General features: G+C 42.5%; 1 protein-coding gene across 1 annotated transcript in view; it reads left to right on the top strand.

Moving 5' to 3' along the window:
- The window catches only part of LOC149454425 (uncharacterized), a 39,457-nt gene extending 18,260 nt beyond the window's left edge, over positions 1-21,197 (top strand). The window contains exons 2-3 of the mRNA XM_089687549.1: positions 1,578-1,634; positions 20,579-21,197. Of these exons, the coding sequence (XP_089543675.1) occupies positions 1,608-1,634; positions 20,579-20,920 (369 nt within the window). The 5' untranslated portion in view covers positions 1,578-1,607 and the 3' untranslated portion in view covers positions 20,921-21,197. The remainder of the gene's footprint in view (positions 1-1,577; positions 1,635-20,578) is intronic.
- Positions 21,198-21,730: the final 533 nt, after the last annotated feature.

The raw sequence follows: 21,730 nt of genomic DNA, 5'->3' as shown, positions 1-21,730 counted from the left end.
TTGAGAGTAACCATCAGAGACTTTGAGAGATCCAGAAGAGATCAATGCCTAGTCTAATGTTTGAGATCTAGTGCAGAGTTTCTCAACCTTTTTTCAGTCAAGGCACCCTTTAAAATTATGGATAATCTCAAGGCACCCTTCAAAATTATGGATAATCTCAAGGCACCCTTCACAAATTTACACAATATCAAGGCACCCCAATCTAAAATGTTAAAAACCATTGCACACACATCCAGTACACCCAATGTTAGAGATGATTTATTCTTCCAAAGCAAATACACCTTTGCACACTGGTACTGAGTAGTATTCCAGTATGTCTCTCTCATTTTCTCTCCCTCACTCTGTTAATATGACCCCAGTGCTGATGGAGAGGGACAGAGGAGGGCCAATCAAGGATGATGTGCATGCCCCCTGACGTAGTCCTTATCAACTGATGATGTCATTGGTTGTTAGGATGCTGGCAGCTAGAAGGTTATAAAAGTGCACAATGAAAACCTGTGGCTTTGTATACTAAAAGGCAGGATTGATCCACCTGCTGGCTTGTATACAATTTTTGGGCATTTTGTTAAGGCATCCCTGAAGAAGCCTGAAGGCAACCTAGGGTGCCTGAGCACCCTGGTTGAGAAAGGCTGATCTAGTGGACTTTGGTATAATCCTGACCATTCCTCACCCTCCTTCCCATACTGACGTGATTTAAACCTCTTTTCTATTTTAAATCTAATAAATTGACCTTTTGAACATCCAAATGAAAGACCCACACTTGAGGTGAATGTTTCTGGGACATTACTGTAAGTAAAGGCAGCTGTTTGATAGCTGAAGATCAATATTCATGTATTAACTATTGAAGAGAAGTAAGTATTAAGAAGCTATCCGATTTACAAAACTTTACACATGGAACTACTTTTTTGTTTGCTCTATAGTAAATCAGGCCTATGCATTTTTTTCAATTACAATAATTTGCTATTTATTACAGGTACTTATATAGCGCCGTCAATTTCCACAGTGCTTTATATATATATTGTACATTCACATCAGTCCCTAACCATCAAGGAGTGTACAATCTAAAATCCCTAACTTATATTCATACACTAGGCCCAATTTAGACAGGATCCAAATATTCTACCAGCATGTCTTTGGAGTGTGGGCGGAAACCCACGCAGGGAGAACATGCAAATTCTGCTAGGTGGAAGTGCTAACCATTTAGCCACTGTGCTACTATGTTGTTAACTGCATAGTGAGTTGATTTGCTTTATAGTGCAGTTGTAAAATGCAGATCAATGGAAGAACATCTGAGAAACAATCGTTTCCAATGTGTCCAATTCAGACCACAACGCTGCATTGACCTGCGCAACAGATGTAAGCGAATGTAAGCAGAAGTCAATGCAATAAACAGGATATCCTGTGAAAATGCAGTATGCTTTAATGCGCACTAAAATGCATGTCAACAGACATCAGAGTGTAACTAAAATGGATAGAAATGTACATCCATTTTCCATTCATTTTAGTGCAAGTTAGTGTGAATTTTCCCTTCTGTTGTGTATAATTATTTATTTTACTTATTTCAATTCTCCTAATAGGTTAAATACGAACTTAACCACAGACCTTCTATGATGTACTGTCAAATCAGTAATAAGGTAAGATGTTATGGCTTTGTAATTATTCATTTTATGACCAGAGGTTATCAATCTGTAGATACCTAGACCAAAAATGCAACATTTACCAGTAATTCATAGCAGGTGAATCTTCCTGGTGCATATGTTTTAAATGACTGTGAATGATTCATAGAAATATGAAAGAGTGATGGCAGAAAAAAGACCAAGTGGTCCATTATTTTATATACAATATATATATATATATACTGTGTGTGTGTGTGTGTATATATATATATATATATATGTATGGGTTAGACAAAAAAATTGAAACACTACATGATTTGCAGATGTGAAAGTGACGACATGTTTCGCGTTGAAAGCGGAAGTGATGTAACATTCTTTTGCTTCAGCTGTGTGATGAGACACCTTATCACAGTTGCCAATTTATTTGCTGTGTCGCCAGGTACAGTATCAAAGGATAGGATGGCATATACAGTGGATATAAAAAAGTCTACACACCCCTGTCAGGTTTCTGTGATGTCAAAAAATGAAGCAACGATAAATCATTTCAGAACTTTTTCCACCTTTAATGTGACCTATAAACTGTACAACTCAGTTGAAAAACAAACTGAAATCTTTTAGGTGGAGGGAAGAAAAACTAACAAACTAAAATAAAATGCTCCTGTAATTTTTAATTAAACTCACCTGTATAAATTAACAGGAGCTGACAATGTAAAAATCACACCAGCAACCAGTTAAAATGGTGAAAAATGGACTCAACCTTTCCGTTGTTTGTCTCTGTGTGCCACATGGAGCATGGAGAAGAAAAAGAGCAGCAAAGAATTGTCTGAGGATTTAAAAACATAAATTGTGGAAAAGCGTGGACAATCTCAAGGTTACAAGTCCATCTCTTAATCTTAATGTTTCTGTATCCACGCAACATTGTCAAGCCCATGGCACTGTAGCTATTCTCCCTGTGCTGCTAGTAATACAGAGACATGTCAGAGCTTATTGAGATTCAAAGAGGGCAAATTGTTGGTGCCGCTTAGCTGGTGCCTCTGTGACTGAAGTTGCCAATTTATTTGCCATGTCGCGAGGTACACTATCAAAGGTTATGGCAGCAGATACAGTATCTGGGAAAACATCATCTGATAAGCATAACCGTTGTCTTATTTTTCGAAAATGCTAATGTTTGTGAATGATTGTGCTCACCGTTCCCACAGAAAGATTTGTTTCTTCTGCAATTTCACAACAAGTAATGCATTGGTTATCCAGGATCAGGCGTTCCATGTGCTGAATGTTCACAGGAATGACTGCCGTGGGCTGTCAACCACCATGGCCGGGATCATCACTGAAGGATGGATGGCCATCTTTGAAATGTTTACACCATTCAAATGTTTTACTGCAGATGAGCATCTTACCACCATACTGTGCTTGAAGTCTTCTGTAGATATCTGAAGGTTTTACACCTTCGTTCACAAGAAACTTCATCACCACATGCTGTTCCATGCATGCCATAACACTGCTGTCTGCCATCTTGATTACCGGTCTCTGGACTGGTCCGCGACATGTGCGCTGCCTATCAGTAATAGGACACACTTGCCACTTACTACTGCATGTAGTACCGCGACACTAGCATCCCTTTCTAGAGCTGTAAAATTAAAGTCCCAATTTGATTTGAATGGCCCTCGTATATAGACTATTTTGCCAAAAGTATTGGGACGCCTGCCTTTACACGCACATGAACTTTAATGCCATGCCAGTCTTAGGCTTGGTTCACACATATGCATTTGTGTTTGAAGCTTTCTCTAGTGCTTTTTGCGGTTTGTTTTGTGTTTTTTCTACATGCGTTTTTGACATGTTTTTACCGCATTTTGCATGTTCAAAGTGGAATTCTTTTTGTTGCTGGGCAGAATAAAAATGCAAAATGCAGCAAGAACGCACTACCATGCATTTCAGCAGCTTCTCTATTGAACTCTATTGTTGCAAAAATGTTGCTTTTTGCTTTTAAAAAAGTCCCCAACCCTTTCCAAAAACGCAGCAGCTGAAAAAAAGGATAGATGTGAACATGTTCCATAGGAAACCATGTAACTGGACTGTAGTGTGTTTCTGCAAAAAGCACTTAAAAGAAATTGGTGTGAACGAAGTCGCCAACTGTCTGCAGAGTCAATAGCTAAAGACCTCCAAACTTCATGTGACCGTCAGATGAGCACAACAGTGCGTAGAGAGCTTCATGTAATGGGTTTCCATGGCCGACCAGCTGCATCAAAGCCTTACATCACCAAGTGCAATGCAAAGCGTCGGATGTAAATCATGCCGCCACTGGACTCTAGAGCAGTGGAGACATGTTCTCTGGAGTAACCAATGACACTTCTCTGTCTGGCAATCCAATGGACGTGTCTGGGTTTGGCGTTTGCCAGGAGAATGGTACTTGCCTGATTGCATTGTGCCAAGTGTGAAGTTTGGTGGAGGGGGATTATGGTGTGGGGTTGTTTTTCAGGGGTTGGGCTTGGCCCCTTAGTTCCAGTGAAGGGAACACTTAAGGCATCAGCATACCAAGAAATTTTGGACAATTTCATGCTCCCAACTTTGTGGGAACAGTTTGGGGATGGCCCCTTCCTGTTCTAACATGACTGCACAACAGTGCACAAAGCAAGGTCCATAAAGACATGGATGAGCGAGTCTGGGGTGGAGGAACTTGACTGACCTCAACCCAATAGAACACCTTTGGGATGAATTAGAGCGGGGACTGCCAGGCCTTCACGTCCAACATCGGTGCCTGACCATACAAATGTGCTTCTGGAAGAATGGTCAAACATTCCCATAGACACACTCCTAAACCTTGTAGACAGCCTTCCCAGAAGAGTTGAAGCTGTTATAGCTGCAAAGGGTGTGCCATCTCAATATTGAACACTACGGACTAAGACTGTGATGCCATTAAAGTTCATGTGCGTGTAAAGGCAGGCGTCCCAATACTTTTGTCAACATAGTATATATATATATATATCTATATATAGTGTGTGTATATATATATATAGTGTGTATATATAGTATATATATATATATTGATATTGTGACAGGACGAGACTCTGCCACTGTGAAATTGGTCATCAAAAGGACATGGAGATTTCACTTTTGCTGAGTGCAAGACTAGGGAACACATGTACTGAATGGAGAAAACTGCATTTGCAGCTTTCTCCAGGTTTTGGTAAGTCTGGATGGGGCTCCCTAGTTTGAAGATTCCATAGTGCCTTGGGCGGGATGGAATCTCCAACCCAGTGTCCGGGTTTTGTGGAGGAACAGCAGGGTGTGTGTCCAGGTGCACACAGCCTTTATAATGGAGGTTTTGGAATACCTCAGGGTCTATTCTGGCCGACAGGAGGTCCTTGCTCAGGAATTAGGAGAGCTCCACCGAGGAGAGGTGGGAGCCAGAGAAGCAAGGAGCTACTAGCTATGTGCTAAGAGCCATTTAGAAAAGAGTCTACAGGAGACAGCTGTGAGCCTGAAGTTGAAGGCCAGAGCCGCGGGATCGGATGTATAAGCCAGGAGGCTAAATGTCTGTGTTTGGAAGAGTAAAATGCTAAAAACCCCTGTGTGGGAAATCTATGGTTGTGGACTTACGGAACTTTCTTTTTAATAAAATTGGGCAAAAACGGCCCTTAAAAAGAAGAAAGCGAGTGGCTGTGTGCTTTAACCACTTGCCGCCCTGCCACTGTAGAAATACAGCGGCAGGGCGGCACGGGCAGGCAAAACCACGTTTTAAAATGTGTGTTAGTAAACAGGTAGGGGGCGCGCGCGAGGCGCGCCGCCGCCCTACCTGTCCCGCCTATCACAGCCGCGGATGTCAGTCGCCGGGTCACAGCCGGTCCTTACCGGCTATCTCCTGGCGATCGGCGGCAATCAGTGACAGAGCGCACAGCTGCAGTAACTGTGCTTTCTGTCACTTCCCTGACAGCTCGAGGACAAGCTGATTGGGACAGAAGAGTTTCACTCTCCCAATCAGCCGTGTCCCCTGCAGTACACCCCCCCGCCCCCTACTAAAACACTCCCCCTCACACAGATAACCCTTCCCTGCAAAATAAACTTAACCCCTTCCTCCCCAGTGCCATTAGTACAGTGTCAGTGTTTTTGTTTTGCACTGATCACTGTATTGGTGTCACGGGGAATGTCAGTGACCCCAAGTCAGTACCCCCCCAGTGTCAGAATGTCCGCCGCAGTCCCGCAGTCCCGCCATAAGGCGCTGATCGCCGCCATAAGTCGCTGATCGCCGCTATTAGTATAAAAAAAAACTAAAAATCCCAGTATCTTTCCCGCCATTTGTAAACGCTATAACTTTCACGTAAACCAATTAATTTACACGCATTGGGTTTTTTTTTTAGCAAAGACTTGTCCCAGAATGCATTTTGGCAGAAATTTATGACTAAATTTGATTTTTAAATTTTGTTTTTACTGGACATGTTTTATAGCAAAAAGTCCAAAATATTGTTTTTTTTCCTCAAAATTGTCAGCCTTTTTTTTTATAGCGCAAAAAATAAAAACCGCACAGGCGATCAAATACCACCAAAAGAAAGCTCAATTTGTGGGGAAAAAAAGGATGTACATTTCATTTATGTACCGTATTGCATGACCGCGCAATTGTCTGTTAAACTAGCGCAGTGCTGTATAGCAAAAAAATGGCGTAAATTGCAGTATTTATTCCATAGTTTGTAGACGCTATAACTTTCACACAAAGCAATCAATATACACTTATTGGGATTTTTTTTACCAAAAACATGTAGCAGAATACATTTTGGCCTAAATTTATAACCAACTTTGAGTTTACTATATATTTTTTATAGCTGAAAGTAAAAAATATTGTTTTTCTTCAAAATTTTTGGCCTTTTTTTGTTTATAGCGTGAAAAATAAAAAGCGCACAGGTGATAAAATACCACCAAAAGAAAGCTCTATTTGTGTGAAAAAAAGGATGTAATTTTCATTTGGGTGCAACATTGCATGACCGCACAATTATCAGTTGAATTAGTGCAGCAAAAAGAGGCCTGGTCATTAAGGGGGGTAAATCCTCTGGAGGTCAAGTGGATAAAACTCTACCCTTGATGCTAGTTCTCACAATATACTTATAATATTTTTTTTTTATCTTTCACTTTCAATAAATGTCACGCTTATTTTTATAAAGATTATTATTATTATAAAGGATTTATATAGCGCCAACAGTTTGCTCAGCGCTTTACAATATAACGGGAGACAATACAGCAACAATACAGTTCAATAAAGGAGGGCCCTGCTCCTTGGAGCTTACAATCTAGGAGATGCTCCTTAGTCTGATTGTCTAGATATAAGGCCTTCATTTGGTACATGGTTTTAATCAATACACAGCTCACTTTTTATAATAGGCTGATAAATGTATAAATAGGGGAGAGATATTTGTTTCCCAACAATTCTCATGTTTATAACCACATGATGGCTGTCACGGTGATCACATGATCGAGAAGTATGTTGATTGGTTCTTGATCATTAGTTAGGACTGCATGCTGTCAATGACACAAGTGCATGCTCCTAGCTGTTTTCAGCCTACCAGCATCCACTAAAACTGAAATGCCAGTTAATGCCTGAGAAAAAAAAAGTGATAAAATACGTCACCACGTCTTGCCTCTTTAACAATCCTACAGGTACAGAAAAATATCCGCTGATCTGTTAAAAATCAGTTTCGCTGATGGACATCCCCTTTACAAAATTAAAATTAAAAATACAAGTTTCCTTATGCAAATAAAATATGTAAATGACTGCAAAAACTAGAACTAGTTACAACACTGTCAAAAGTGAGATGACTTACTGAAACCACATCTATTTTTCAGTGTTTCCTGTAACCCATGTCTTAACTAAATGTATGCTGTCTAAGCCAGGGGTACTCAACCATTTGAAGAGCAAAGGACACTTAAGTGATTTGGTAACTGGTCGCTGGCCACAATGAAATGAAATGGGTCAGAATTTAGAAGTTTTTATTTTGAATAGCATAATGAACATTTTCCTCCTGCATGCCGGTAGGAGGGAGAGGAGGAGAAGTTGGAGGAAGACGGAGAGGATCATTTCCTGTACATGCTGCCCCTCATGTCCAAATGTAAAACAGAATGTGACAGGGAGGCCATGAGCCTCCTGGAGAAAAGGGTGGGGTTGCCATTGTAACCCCTGAGGATACACTAGTGATTGGAGGGTGTGGTAAAATCACATCTCAACTATGGGGTTTTACTGCCCCCGCAAACCAAATATGTAAACGAGCCCCTTCTTGTCCTGAGCCCCCTATAAGGCTGTTTTCACACTGTTGCACTGCGGATTACCCATATTGTAGATGCAGCGCAGTGCAACTGTGGCTTTCCTGATGGTCAGCTGCACTTTGTCATTGACGTCTACAATTTCTTGCGGGTGTGCATGTTCTGAAAGCTCACCAAACCCACAAGATATAAAAGTCTATTGCTCAGTGCAGCTAACCCACAAGTGCACTGCGCTGCACTCATGGAGCAGTTTGAAAGCAGCCTATTAGTGGTTAATGCCTTTTATAGGTGCTAATATGTCCACTGCAAAAGCGCAGTGTATGTGTTGTGTAGCGCTGCCCCCTTGAGAGCGGCTGGTTTTGGGTCCCCCTTATTTCCTGCAAAGCCAGGCAACACGCATTTTCCAACTTGTATCCAGACACAAAGAAAAAGTACACGGGCTTGTTTTTGTATGTATTAGGGATTTCAACTTGGATAGGGAAAAGGGGTTATGGTATGTCCATTTTTACTTGATTTTACAGAATGAAAATGCAAAATGTGAAATGCAAAATGCAGCAAGAACGCACTACCATGCATTTCAGCAGCTTCTCTATTGAACTCTATTGTTGCAAAAACTCTGCTTTTTGCTTTTAAAAAAGTCCCCAACCCTTTCCAAAAATGCAGCATCTTAAAAAAACATAGATGTGAACATGTTCCATAGGAAACCGTGTTAAATGGACTGTTGTGCGTTTCTCCAAAAAGCACTAAAAAAGAAATTGGTGTGAACGAAGCCTTAGTCTGTAGGGTTCAATATTGAGTTGGCACACCCTTTGTAGCTATAACAGATTCAACTCTTCTGGGAAGGTTGTCCACAAGGTTTAGGAGTGTGTCTATGGGAATGTTTGACCATTCTTCCAGAAGCACATTTGTGAGGTCAGGCACTGATGTCGGACAAGAAGGCCTGGCTTGCAGTCTCCACTCTAAGTCATCCCAAAGGTGTTCTATCAGGTTGAGGTCAGGACTCTGTACAGGCCAGTCAAGTTCCTCCACTCTAAACTCGCTCATCCATGTCTTTATGGACCTTGCATTGTGCACTGGTGTGCAGTTATGTTGGAACAGGAAGGGGCCATCCCCAAACTGTTCCCACAAAGTTGGGGGCATGAAATTGTCCAAAATGTCTTGGTATGCTGACTCCTTAACAGTTCCCTTCGCTGGAATTAAGGTTCCAAGCCCAACCACTGAAAAACAACCCCACACCATAATCTCCCCCTCCACCAAACTTTACACTTGGCACAATGCAGTCAGGCAAGTACCATTCTCCTGACAACTGCCAAACCTAGACAAGTCCATCAGATTGCCAGACAGAAAGGCATGATTTGTCACTCCAGAGAACACGTCTCCACTGCTCTAGAGTCCAGTGGCGGCGTGCTTTACACCACTGCAATCCGATACTTTGCATTGCACTTGGATGCAGCTGCTCGGCCATGGAAACCCATTCCATGAAGCTCTCTATGCACTGTTGTTGGGCTAATCTGAAGGCCACATAAAGTTTGGAGGTCTTTAGCTTTTGACTCTGCAGACAGTTGGCGACATCTGCACACTGTACGCTTCAGCATGTGCTGACCCCACTCTGTCATTTTATGTGGCCTACCACTTGGTGGCTGAGTTGCTGTTGTTCCCAGTTGCTTCCACTTAGTTATAATCCCATTAACAGTTGAGCGTGGAATATTTAGTAGCAAGGAAATGTCACGGATGGACTTATTGCACAGGTGACAACCTATCACGGTACCACGCTTGGAGTCACTGAGCTCCTGAGAGCGACCCATTCTTTCACAAATGTTTGTAGAAGCAGTCTGCATGCCTAGGGGCTTGATTTTATACACCTGTGGCCATGGAGGTGATTGGAACACCTGAATCCAATAATTTGGAGGGTTGGCCCAATACTTTTGGCTATATATTGTATTTGCAACATGTTTTGTACACATATCTTAATTAAATCAACTTGATGTACATAATCTTTTCAAAATTAAAATAACAAGCCAATCTCCAGGCTAATGGTTAAATACAGTTGAAGTACATTCTGTTTTACCCACTAAAGAATTTGTATTTCTTTCCATCCCTCTTTAGATTTGTGACCTGACCTTTCTGTGTTAGGTCACCTTGCTGCCTCCTAAAGCAGGCCATAGATGGGTCAAAAATCGGCCGATTTTTTTAAAACAAAAACCCGAAAAATCGGTTGATCGATCAGCCGACGTTACCACCAACGTTAAAAAAATCGGCCAATTTCCATCCCATCAATGGCTGGAATTAACCCCATAACTTCTGTCCCTTACAGAGACAGGGGAGCACACCATACAATGTGACAGCAATACATAATAATCATAAGAATAAGAGGAAGAAGAAGAAAAATTCCAGTCCGCTCTTATATTTTATATGAAAAAGTCTTGCGGTTGCAACAATGTATCCATTTGTATCCAACTAAAAACATCAGTATCCAAATAAAAACATTGTAATACATTCTTTGGATTACAATGTTTTTATTTGGATAAGGATGTTTTTATTTGGATACAAATGGATACATTTGTTGCAACCGCAAGACTTTTTCATATAAAATATAATAGCGGACTGGAATTCTTCTTCTTCTTTTTCTTCTTCTTACAGGTCATGGCTCATGCGCAGATTTTTTATCGGTAAAACGATCGGCCGATTTGCCCATCATTGCCGGGAAAATCAGCGGATCGTCAAAAACAGAAAAAGGCCGACCAATTAACCCACTAACGGTGCAAAAATCGGCCGATTTTTTTATCGTCTTGGGCCGACATAAGGCCCCGGTCACATCGGGTGCGATTTGGCATGTGATTTGCATGGCAGGCAACTTGCAAATCATATGCCAAGTTGCACCCTATTTTCCGCTATTAGAGCGGTCATATCGGTGCAGGTATGACTTGGTCGGAGCCGCACAGATTTCTCAAGTAGTACATGCACTACTTTTGGTGCAATTTGCATAAACATCTGTGTCAGATATTTAGCAAATCGCGAGGGAAATCGGCAGGTCACCCGAGTTTGAAATCGTGTGACTTCACTGTCAATTGCACGATTTCAAAATTGGCTTTGATGTGACCAGGGTGTAACTGATTGGACAGTGTAGGAGAAGCAGTAGGCTCATTCCTCTGATCTCTCCTATGCGTTTTTGTCGCATTTTTTCAGTGTTTTTACTGCGTTTGTGGAGCATTTTTTTTTACAGGACATGTGACTCAAAAACTGCACCAAAAATGTAACCCGGGTATGTTTATGGTGTGTTTTTGCTGCGTTTTCCCTTGGTTTTAATGGGGAGGTGCATTTTTGGTGTGGTTTTCTTCTCCTGCACCAAATATCCAGCAAGCAGGATTTTAAAGATTGCAACGGATCAGTGTGAAAAGCTCCATAGGACTACATGGTCACACGTTTTTCTTCCTTTTTTGTAACACAAGTTGAAGAAAAACAGATCAGTATGACAGCAGCCTAAACCTACATGGAAGAAAAATATATTTGAAATTATATTTTAAAAATATTCTTCCCAAATATATTGACATATATTTGAAATACTAAAATTTGGGCCATATTCAATATATTTCAAAATTTATTTCAATAAATATATACAGTAGATCAGGGCTTAAAATTTTGAGTCTAGACCTACTAGCCAGGCACAAACCTTACTCTCCATCAGTTGCCCCACCCAACCTTGCCCAGGTCTGCCTCCCCGGTCTGTCCCCCAGCCCTGCCCCCAACCACGCCCCCTTAAAGCTTATGAAATTACATTTTTCTTTAGCATAAGAGTCCAAAATTGGAGAGATATGGGGATCTTTCCATGGACAAGATTAAATCTGAGGCCTTAAATGTTACCTTGCCACCTGTGCAACTCTAGCAGATGAAGCAGAATTTCCCATTCAGATGGTCCTCATCCCTTAACAAATAGCTAGGTACACTGATCTCTGCTAACTTGAAACTTACCTTCAAATTGTATTTAAACTCTCTGACCAAAACCATTAAATCAGACCTCCATAAATGAAACTAGGAGGTGTTCACCTGGGTTGTTCTTAATATTGTCCTGACAAAAGGCGGTGCAGAGCGGGCCTTGTGTCCCCCAATGCGGTGGAGAATGGGCCTCTCCTCGTGTCCCCCAAGGCGGCGAAGAAGAAACCAGAAGTTGGAAGCTGGAAGTCGGCTTCACAACGAGTGCAAGTGGAACGCAAAATCGATCCCTGGGGCCTGGGGATCGCATTGCAAGCCACCCGCTCCATTGCAAGCCACCTACTCCATCTGTGCTCGTCACAAAGTGATTTCCCCTCGCATTTGGCGAGCGGAAATTTCAAGCCCTGTAGTAGATACTGTATGTTGAAATGCGTTTTTATTACAAAATATATGAAAAATATTTTTAAAAATACATTTTCAAATATACTGTATGTCTGTAAAAATTCAAATCTACATTTTTAGAATGCATTTACAAATATATGTAAAAAAATATGTTAAAATGACTTTTTTATATGTTAAAAAAAAGAATAAAAATATTTTTCATATATTTTGTAATAATGCATTTCAAATGCATTTCAACATACAGTATATATAATATTTATTGAAATATATTGAACATGGCAAAAATTGTAGTATTTCAAATATATGTCAATATATTTGGGAAAAATATTATTGAAATATATTTAAAATATATTTTTCTTCCATATGGGAAACTGTACAAATAATTGTAAATACTTTTTGTATCCAGGTGGATTATACCTTGTTTTTAGGACAAATTGGGCTTTTATTTGCTGTTAAATGGTAACTGATATCTCCTGATTTTTTTCTATTAAAGGAAAACTGGCCCAAAATAGTAAAAAAATATTTTTTTTTACCATAACTTACCACCAAAATAAATTTTCCTGTTCCTGACGATGGCAGTGATGGCACATATGTGTACATTATTTGTATCCATAGTAGGGCCCAGAAACAATAGTGCGTATTTTGCTTTTTTTATCCTGTCTAAAACACATTGACACTGATACAAATATTCAAAATGCTTATAAAAAGAAAAATCATACCTAAAATATACTGACCCTGACCTTTGACCTTTATCTTGACCCTAACACTAACCCTTTCACTGACTGAGATCAAACTTTGATCTAGGTATGTTTTTCTTTTTTTTCGTAATTATTTTCTGATACACTTTTATTTGTTTACATTTTTCTCCCCTGCAAGGAAAGAACGATACAGAGTATCTTTCTCTCCATTCAGAGGAGAAAGAAAACACATGGGCGGGCTGCACATTGACTGATCTTTGTGATAGCCAATCATAGTCTATCACAGCAATCAGGTCACTAGGAATTGGGAATCCCGGGTCGCAATCATTAGTACGAAACCTGAGGTTCTTGGTGAGAGCCTGGTCTCCCAGCACAACCCAGGTAAACATACATGCAGCCTCAAGGATAAAGACCTACTTCCAAGACACCACAAATGTGTGTAGGCGGCGGACTGTTTTATTATCTGCTTGGAGGCCAGCTTTGACCACTTGCCCTCCAGAGGATTTACCCCCCTTCCTGACCAGGCCATTTTTTGCGATACGGCTCTGCATTACTTTAACTGACAACTGCACGGTTATGCAACGCTGCACCAAAATTAAATTTATGTCCTTTGTTTTCCCGCAAACAAGCTTTCTTTCTGTGGTATTTGATCACCTCTGCGTTTTTTTTTTTTGCGCTATAAACAAAAAAAGACCAAAAATTTTGAGAAAAAAAAACATATTTTTTAACTTTTTGCTATTAAACATGTCCAGTAAAAAAATTAAAAAAATCTAATTTCATCATAAATTTAGGCCAAAATGTATTCTGCGACATGTTTTTGCTAAAAAAAAGTCCCAATATGTGTAAATGAATTGGTTTACGTGAAGGTTATAGCAAGTTTTTTTTTACTAGTAATGGCAGCAATCAGCAACTTACTGCGGGACTGCGGTGGGCATTCGGACACTGGGGGGATACTGGCATCCCCAGTGCCAGCATTGCAGTGATCAGTGCTAATAAAAAGCACTGACACTGTACTAATGGCACTGGGCAGGAATGAGTTAACATGTGGGGCAATCAAAGGGTTAACCTCTGATATGCAGATCCATACAAAGCAGTGTGCAGGAGCTGACAAGGGAGAAAACTGGGTGCCAGCAGGGAATCACTGGCCAGGATCCAGTGATTAACAGCCGAGGCTGCAAATGGAGGAACGGGTAGGGAGTGTGCACGCCCCCTACCCGAAACGTCAAAGTCACGTATATATATACGTGATTTTGCGCATCCGTGCAGCCCTGTAGCAGTATTTCTGCTATAGGGCGGACTGGGAGAAGTTAAAGTAAGCATAACAGCTCCCATATTCCAGTTTAAACATGTACCAAATCAAATTACAATGTGATGGACAAACAGCGTGAGGAAAATACTGCAGATAACCGGCAAGTGTCACAGAGAACATCTTCATTGATAATCAGGGCACTGATTGTCAGTGCCCTGTTTATCAGTGCAGCAGCAAAAGTGCCGAGCAGTGGCATCTATCAGTGCTCAGCAGTGCCACCCATCAGTGCCACCAGTCAGTGCTGCCTATCAGTGCCCATCATTGCTACCTATCAGTGCAGCATCATCAGTGCTTCCTCATCAATTCCCATCAGTGCTGCCTATCAGTGCCCATCATTGCAGCCTCATCAACGCACATTAGTGAAGGAGAAAATTTACCTGTTTGCAAAATGGTATAATAGAAACAGAGAAAAACTTTTTCTTTTCCAATTTTTGCTCCTTTTTTGTTTATAGTGCAAAAAAATTAAAACCATGGGGTGATTAAATACCACCAAAAGAAAGCTCTATTTGTGTGAAAAAAATTATAAAAATGTACTATGGGTACAGTGTTGTGTGACTGTGCAATTGTCATTCAAAGTGCGACAGCGCTGAAACCTGAAAATTGGCCTGAAGGTGGTAAAAGTGCCTGATAGGCAAGTGTTACTAAACCCTGGGCCCTGCATTCACTATATCTGGTCTCCCCAGACTCTGCATTCACTATATCTGGTCTCCCCGGACTCTGCATTCACTATACGTGGTCTCCCCGGACCCTGCATTCACTATATCTGGTCTCCCAGGACCCTGCATTCACTATATCAGGTCTCCCTGGACCCTGCATTCACTATATCTGGTCTCCCAGGACCCTGCAGTCACTATATCTGGTCTCCCACAGTACAGAGAACATGGAAATGCAATTATTTTAGTAAATATAAACTGCTAAATATCTTTTCTCATCAGCAGTTAGAGCAGTCTTGTGATTTCTATCAGTGTCCAGCAGAGTACAAGTTAAAGCTTGTAGGAGGAGTTTTCTTTCTGCTCTAGGAGGATGCAGAACCCCTGACCTCTGTTTGGACAGTGCTGATTGGCCCTGTGCTGACCACATGCACTCTCCCAAAAAAAAAAATACCTCTCTAGCAATACACATCAAACTGAGCATGTTCAGAGTGACACCACACAATACGTCTTATCAGGAGATAAAAGGGGGGCACTGGAAGAAGGGGAGGATAAGAGAAGTCAGGATCAAAACTTGCTTTACTGTATATACAGACTGATTTTACTGTTGTGGGTTTAGTAACACTTTAGGTGCTACAACACATTTTATATTATAATGGGTTCAACTTTAGGGTTTTAAAAATCGTTTGTTTATGTAGTGCAGGATAGACCACATCTTGTCTGCTTACTGGACAAAAAAACATCATCTCTGTTGAAGTAGCAGAAATGTGGAAAAGGACTTTTCATCTTAGCAGATGTGTGTAAATCAAAAGTGTGATTGAGCAAAATTAGAAATTCTTTGGCATGTAAATCTTTGTCATACTCTGAACAGGCTTATTTGGGTTCCAATTTACAGTCCAGGATGGTATGCCTCGTTCTATGATTATTACTTTACAAGCCCTGATGAAGGGGGAGTGTTGAACCCCTGAAACGCATTAGATTTTGTTGTGGAATAAAATATTTTATGGAATTTATGAATTACTGTGGCGGTCCCATCTTTTCAACTTTTTTGGCCCGTAAATGACACCATGGGTTCATTTACTAAAGGCAAATATACTGTGCACTGCAAGTGCAGTTGCTCCAGAGTTTAGTAAATTAGGTAAAGCTTCACTTTGCAAAGAATACCCAAACACATGCAAGCAACATAAAAAAAAACAGCATTTTTGCTTGCATATGATTGGACGATAGAAATCAGCAGAGCTTCCCTTCGTTTCTGAGCTTCCCCTTGGATCTAGAGCAACTGACTGGAAGTGCGTGGACTATTCCCTATCCCTATTCCTATAAACATTAATAACCCGGCCACATCCCAACTCCTCCACCTAACCTCTTCTTTTGCACTCGCACAGTGCATACAGTCCTCCACCCACTCCTGCGGGAACACCCTGGACCTTGTTTTCTCTCATCTCTGCACCCCCCACAACCTCACTGACATCCCTTTTTCCCTCTCTGACTCCAACCTCATCACCTTCTCCATCTCCTCGTCCTCTTACACCTACCCCTCCAAACGTCAAACCATCACCAGCCGAAACCTCCACAACCTGAACCCTGCCCCCTCTGCAGCTGACCAACTTTACAACAGTATGCTTCCCCTGTCCTGCCCTGACCTGGCCACTACTGTTTATAACAACTCGCTGTCAGCCACTCTTGACTCCTTAGCACCCTTAACCACACAAAATATTAGACCCCGACCGCTTCAACCCTGGCAGAATGACCACACCAAAAATCTCAAGCGACTATGGAGCAAAACCAGATCCCAACAAGCGTTCACCTGATATAAATCCGCCTTCCTCACCTTCACTTCCTCCCTCCATGCTGCCAAGCAAACCTAATTTGTAACCCTCATCAATACCCTCTCCTCCAGCCCTCACCGGCTCTTCTCCACTTTCAACTCTCTGCTCTCTCCGCCCCCACCTCCACCCAGTACCTCACTCACCGCCCACAAGATTGCTAACCACTTCCAAAGCAAGATCGATGCAATTCGCAGGGACATCACCACTGCTCAGACTTCCACCCCACCTAGCATCCCTCACACAAAAACCCCCTCAACACTCCTCTCCTTCGAGCTCGCCACTGTCCAAACCTCCACCCCGCCCAACATTCCTCAAACTAAAACCCCCTCAAAAGACCCTGCTACCACTGAAGAGGTCACTAAGGTCTTCTCTGAAGCTCACCTTACCACCTGCCCCCTTGATCCTGTCCCCACACAACTCCAACGATCACCCTCTTCCTCCATCCTACGCTCCCTCACTCAGATCTTTAATCTCTCCCTCTCTACTGGCACATTCCCCTCCCCTCTGAAGCACGTGCACATCACTACCATACTTAAAAAACCCTCCCTGGATCCCACCGACCTAAACAACCAATGCTTCCATTTTCATCCAAACTCCTTGAGCGCTTAGCCTATAATCGCCTAAGCTCCCACCTCACCGACAACAACCTCCTTGATCCCCTACAATCTGACTTCTGTCCCCTACATGCCACTGAAACTGCCCTACTCAAACTCACCAACGACCTGCTAACCGCCAAAGCCAATGGCCACTACTCAGTGCTACTACTCCTTAACCTCTCTGCGGCTTTCGACACGGTCGACCACCCCATCCTCCTCAAAAAACTATACTCTTTTGGCCTAAGAGACTTCGCTCTCTCCTGGCTCTCTTCCTATCTATCACAACGCTCCTTCAGTGTTACCTATAATTCTGCCACCTCCCCCTCACTCCCCCTATCTGTTGGGGTCCCCCAAGGTTCTGTCCTTGGGCCCCTTCTCTTCTCCATCTACACCTCCTCCCTTGGTCAATTGATACACTCCCACGGCTTCAACTACCATCTCTATGCCGATGACACTCAAATCTATCTCTCTACCCCTCGCCTCACCCCTTCATTCTCCGCCAGAATCACTAGCCTTCTGAACGACATATCAGACTGGATGTCACTCCACTTCCTCAAATTAAACCTTGCCAAAACCGGACTCCTAGTTTTCCCCCAAGCCCATGCCCCCCTCGACCTCTCCATCACAACAAACAGCGCCACCATCAGCCCTACCCCGCAAGCCAGAGTACTAGGTGCCCTCCTAGACTCCAATCTGTCTTTCCAGCCCCAGGTCCAATCGCTGCCAATTCATGCAGACTCCACCTCTGCAGTATCTCCAAAATACGCACGTTCCTAACTCCAGAAACTACAAAGCAACTCATTCCCTCCCTTATCATAGCACAACACGACTACTGTAACTCCCTCCTCGCTGGCCTACCCCAACACAGGCTATCCCTGCTTCAGTCTATCCTGAATTCTGGAGCCAGACTCGTCCACCTTACCAACCGCACTGTATCCGCCACCCCCCTCTGCCAATCCCTCCACTGGCTTCCGATTGCCCAACACATAAAATTCAAAATATTAACATTGACGTACAAAGCTGTTCATAACACTGCCCCAAACTACATCACCTACCTGATATCCATCTACCACCCAAAATACACTCTCCGCTCCTCACAAGACCTCCTACTCTCTAGTTCCCTGGTCTCCTCCTCCCATGCCCACCTCCAGGACTTCTCTAGGGCTTCCCCCATACTCTGGAACTCACTACCCCAATCCATCAGACTGTCACCTACCCTCCTCACCTTTAGGCGCACCCTGAAAACCCATCTCTTCAGAGAAGCCTACCCCACCCTCACCTAATTGCCGATCTCCTCCGCACTTCCACCACTCCATCCCCCACAGCTATTTCCTCCTGTACCACTCTCCCCTCCCTCCTAGATTGTAAGCTCCAAGGAGTAGGGCCCTTGAACCCCTCGTGTATTGTATTGTTACTGTACTGTCTCGTGTACTGTCTCCCATTATAATGTACAGCGCTGAGCAAACTGTTGGTGCTATATAAATACTGTATAATAATAATAATAATTTGCCTTTAGTAAGTCAACCCCTATATGTTTGTTTGACTGGAGTAAATTTCACTTTACTCAAAATGTTGTACTTACTGAAAATACTGAGCAACACCTTTAAGGCCTGGTTCACGTCTATGCGGGTTTGCGGTCCGTGTTTACGTGGATACAGCAGCCCATCAAATTTTTTTTTTGTAAATTTCTTTTTATTTTCAAGAGTAAAAAACTTAAAACAGCCATAAAAACAACAACAACAAAAAGGTAAACAGACAACCCCACATACCCAACCAGCCTTTTGTACAGATAAAACAACAACAAAACCAACAAGGAATACAACAACACAATCAAGTGCAAGGCCCGTGGGCAGTACAAAACTTCCCCCCTACCCCCTCCTCCACAATCCAAGCAACATCCCCATGAGACACGCAGTATAGGAATGATGTAGGAGCCCCTGGAGGGGCCCCCTAGTATGGTAACATGACCCTGTTCACCCTTATATGTAACACCTTGCTGCATAACTACAGTCTCAGTTTATATACCCAGGCTGCCATTTAGTACGGAGTAGCAGGGCCACACAGCAAACTGGGGGTGGTATATAAACACTGGACCAAAAGATAGGTGGATGTAAAAGGCCAACTCAGAAGAGGCAGTAAAAAACTGGATAAAGGAGAATATCAGTTGGCACTGGAGGGGTGTATGGCTATATTAAAAGTTCATATAACAGTCCATATGGGAGACCATGGGAAATTCAAGAGGAAGCACAGATAAGTGGCATCAGCGGCAGCACCTTTAGAGCAAAGCTGAAACTCTGTAAGTAGAAAGAAGCACAGGGGCGCAGACTAAGTGCAGCATTAATGGTAAATTTTATTAAAAACATACAATTGGCAACTCACAGCAGAGTAGACAAAGCTAGGCATGTCAGTGTGATGTCCGGATCCCCTAGGGATGGTCAAAACTAGGCGGTCTATGCGTAGCTGAATAGGGAGCAAGAGGAGCATCCTAATGCGGCCGACTGCCACATTTACCAGCGTGGAACACAAGATGGCGCCAGAACAGGCGTGACATCAGCAGGGAACAAGATGATGTAAGTGGGAAGCTTCGAATCACGTCACCGCCCACTTATGTCATCATGTCCGGTCCGCCACCATCTTGCATTCCATGCTAGGATGCTCCTCTTGCTCCCTATTTAGCTACGCATAGACCACCTGTTATCGACCATCCCTAGGGGATCTGGACATAATACTGCCATGCCTAGCTTTGTCTACTCTGCTGTGAGTTGCCAATTGTATGTTTTTAATAACATTTACCATTAGTACTGCACTTAGTATGGCGCCCCTCTGCTTCCTTCTAAAAACTGAATAAATCAGCCCCTGGGGCACTGGTGGGCGAACTGTCTAGCAAGGGCTGCCATTTCTTTTGGAACTTGTTAGGACACCGCAGCTCATTAGTTTGAATGGGCTGCCATGACTGTGTTTCCCGCACCATTCTAAAAACGCAACGGTAAAGCACCACCATGCAATTTCCCTGTGGTTTCTCACCTGCTGCATTTTTAGATGGGTTGGGGTTCCATTCAGATTGAATGGCAGCCCCGTGAATTTTCAAACATCAGCGCGTTTTGACTGAGGGTGGGGGAATTGCTGTGGTTTCCGCACCCACCACCACCCACATAGATGTGAACCAGGTCTAAGAAAATAATCACTTTACATTTTTAATTGGCAAGCCGGGGACATTAAGGTAAATTTAGCATTTTTTAGTGCCTAAAAATGTGTTGATTAAGATTTACTATTGTTTCACCCAAAGATGTTTCCTGTTCCCTCAGATGACTCCAGTTCTGAGATCATGGACCAGTTTACTGCTGATGCTACCAGTTGCACTAGCTGAATCCACAAAGCCAGCCAGCACAACCACAGTTGTGTTACTTTTTCTGCTTTTAATTGTGATTTGCATCGCCCTTGTCCTTGCCTGGAAAAAACTTGTCCACACTGAAGGTGGGGAGGCGTACCATCCATGGGAGCTGTGGCAGAGAGCACAGGAGAGGGTGCAGAGTGTGAAGAACAGATGGAACCATGAAGATGAAGAGGAGAGTTTCGGAGAAGATGAAGAAGATGAAGAGGAAGTGGTTGATCTCCAGGGGGAAGAACCAAATATCACAGCTTTGTGATAGGACTCATAACAATATGGTGCAGCCAAACATGACATTGTTTATAATGGTTTGAAGGGGAATGCAAAGTCTTTTTTAAATTTTTTTATTTTTGTATTTTTTTTTTGTCTTTCTTGCCTTTCTATTGAAATTCTTGCACCACCACTCATCATGAGACTAAGCGGTTTGGGGAAATGATGTTCAGGCTCTAACACTGCTTTTCATTAGAGACCACATAACCTCTGCTGGAGGAGAGTGGTATTGCAAGGATTCCAGATTAAAGCTATTTCTAAACCAGTGTTTCTCAACCTTTTTTCGGTCAAGGTGCGCTTTAAAATTATGGACAGTCCCAAGGCACTCTTTAAAATTATGGACAGTCCCAAGGCACCCCATTCTAAAATGTAAAAATCTATTCTAATAGTTATATGTAATGCAGCAACATCCACGCATGTAGGACACCCAACACTAGAGGTGATTTATTCTTCCAAAGCAAATACACTTTTGCACATTGGTACTGACTAGTATTCCATTGTTTCTATTCTCCCTCATTTTTTCTCCATCATTGAGCTAATGTGACCCCACCACTGACAGGGAGGGTCAAACAAGGATGCTGTGCAGACAACCAACATCCTTCTTATCAACTGATGATGTCATTGGGGCGCCAGTGGCTAGAAGGTTGGAATGGTGTACAATGAAAACCTGTGGCTTTGTGTAACTAAAAGGAAGGCTTGATCCATCTGTTGGCTTGTATACAAATTTTGGGCAATTTTTAGACATTTTGCCAAGGCACCCCTGAAGAAACGTCAAGGCACCCCGGGGTGCCTGGACACC

This window comes from Staurois parvus, unplaced genomic scaffold (genome assembly GCF_062004578.1).
Source record: "Staurois parvus isolate SC_StPar_1 unplaced genomic scaffold, SC_StPar_1.0 ptg000430l, whole genome shotgun sequence".
Classification (NCBI taxonomy): Eukaryota; Metazoa; Chordata; class Amphibia; order Anura; family Ranidae; genus Staurois; species Staurois parvus.
The sequence above is the reverse complement of the archived record's forward strand: the minus strand, read 5'-3'. Positions and strand labels throughout refer to the sequence as shown.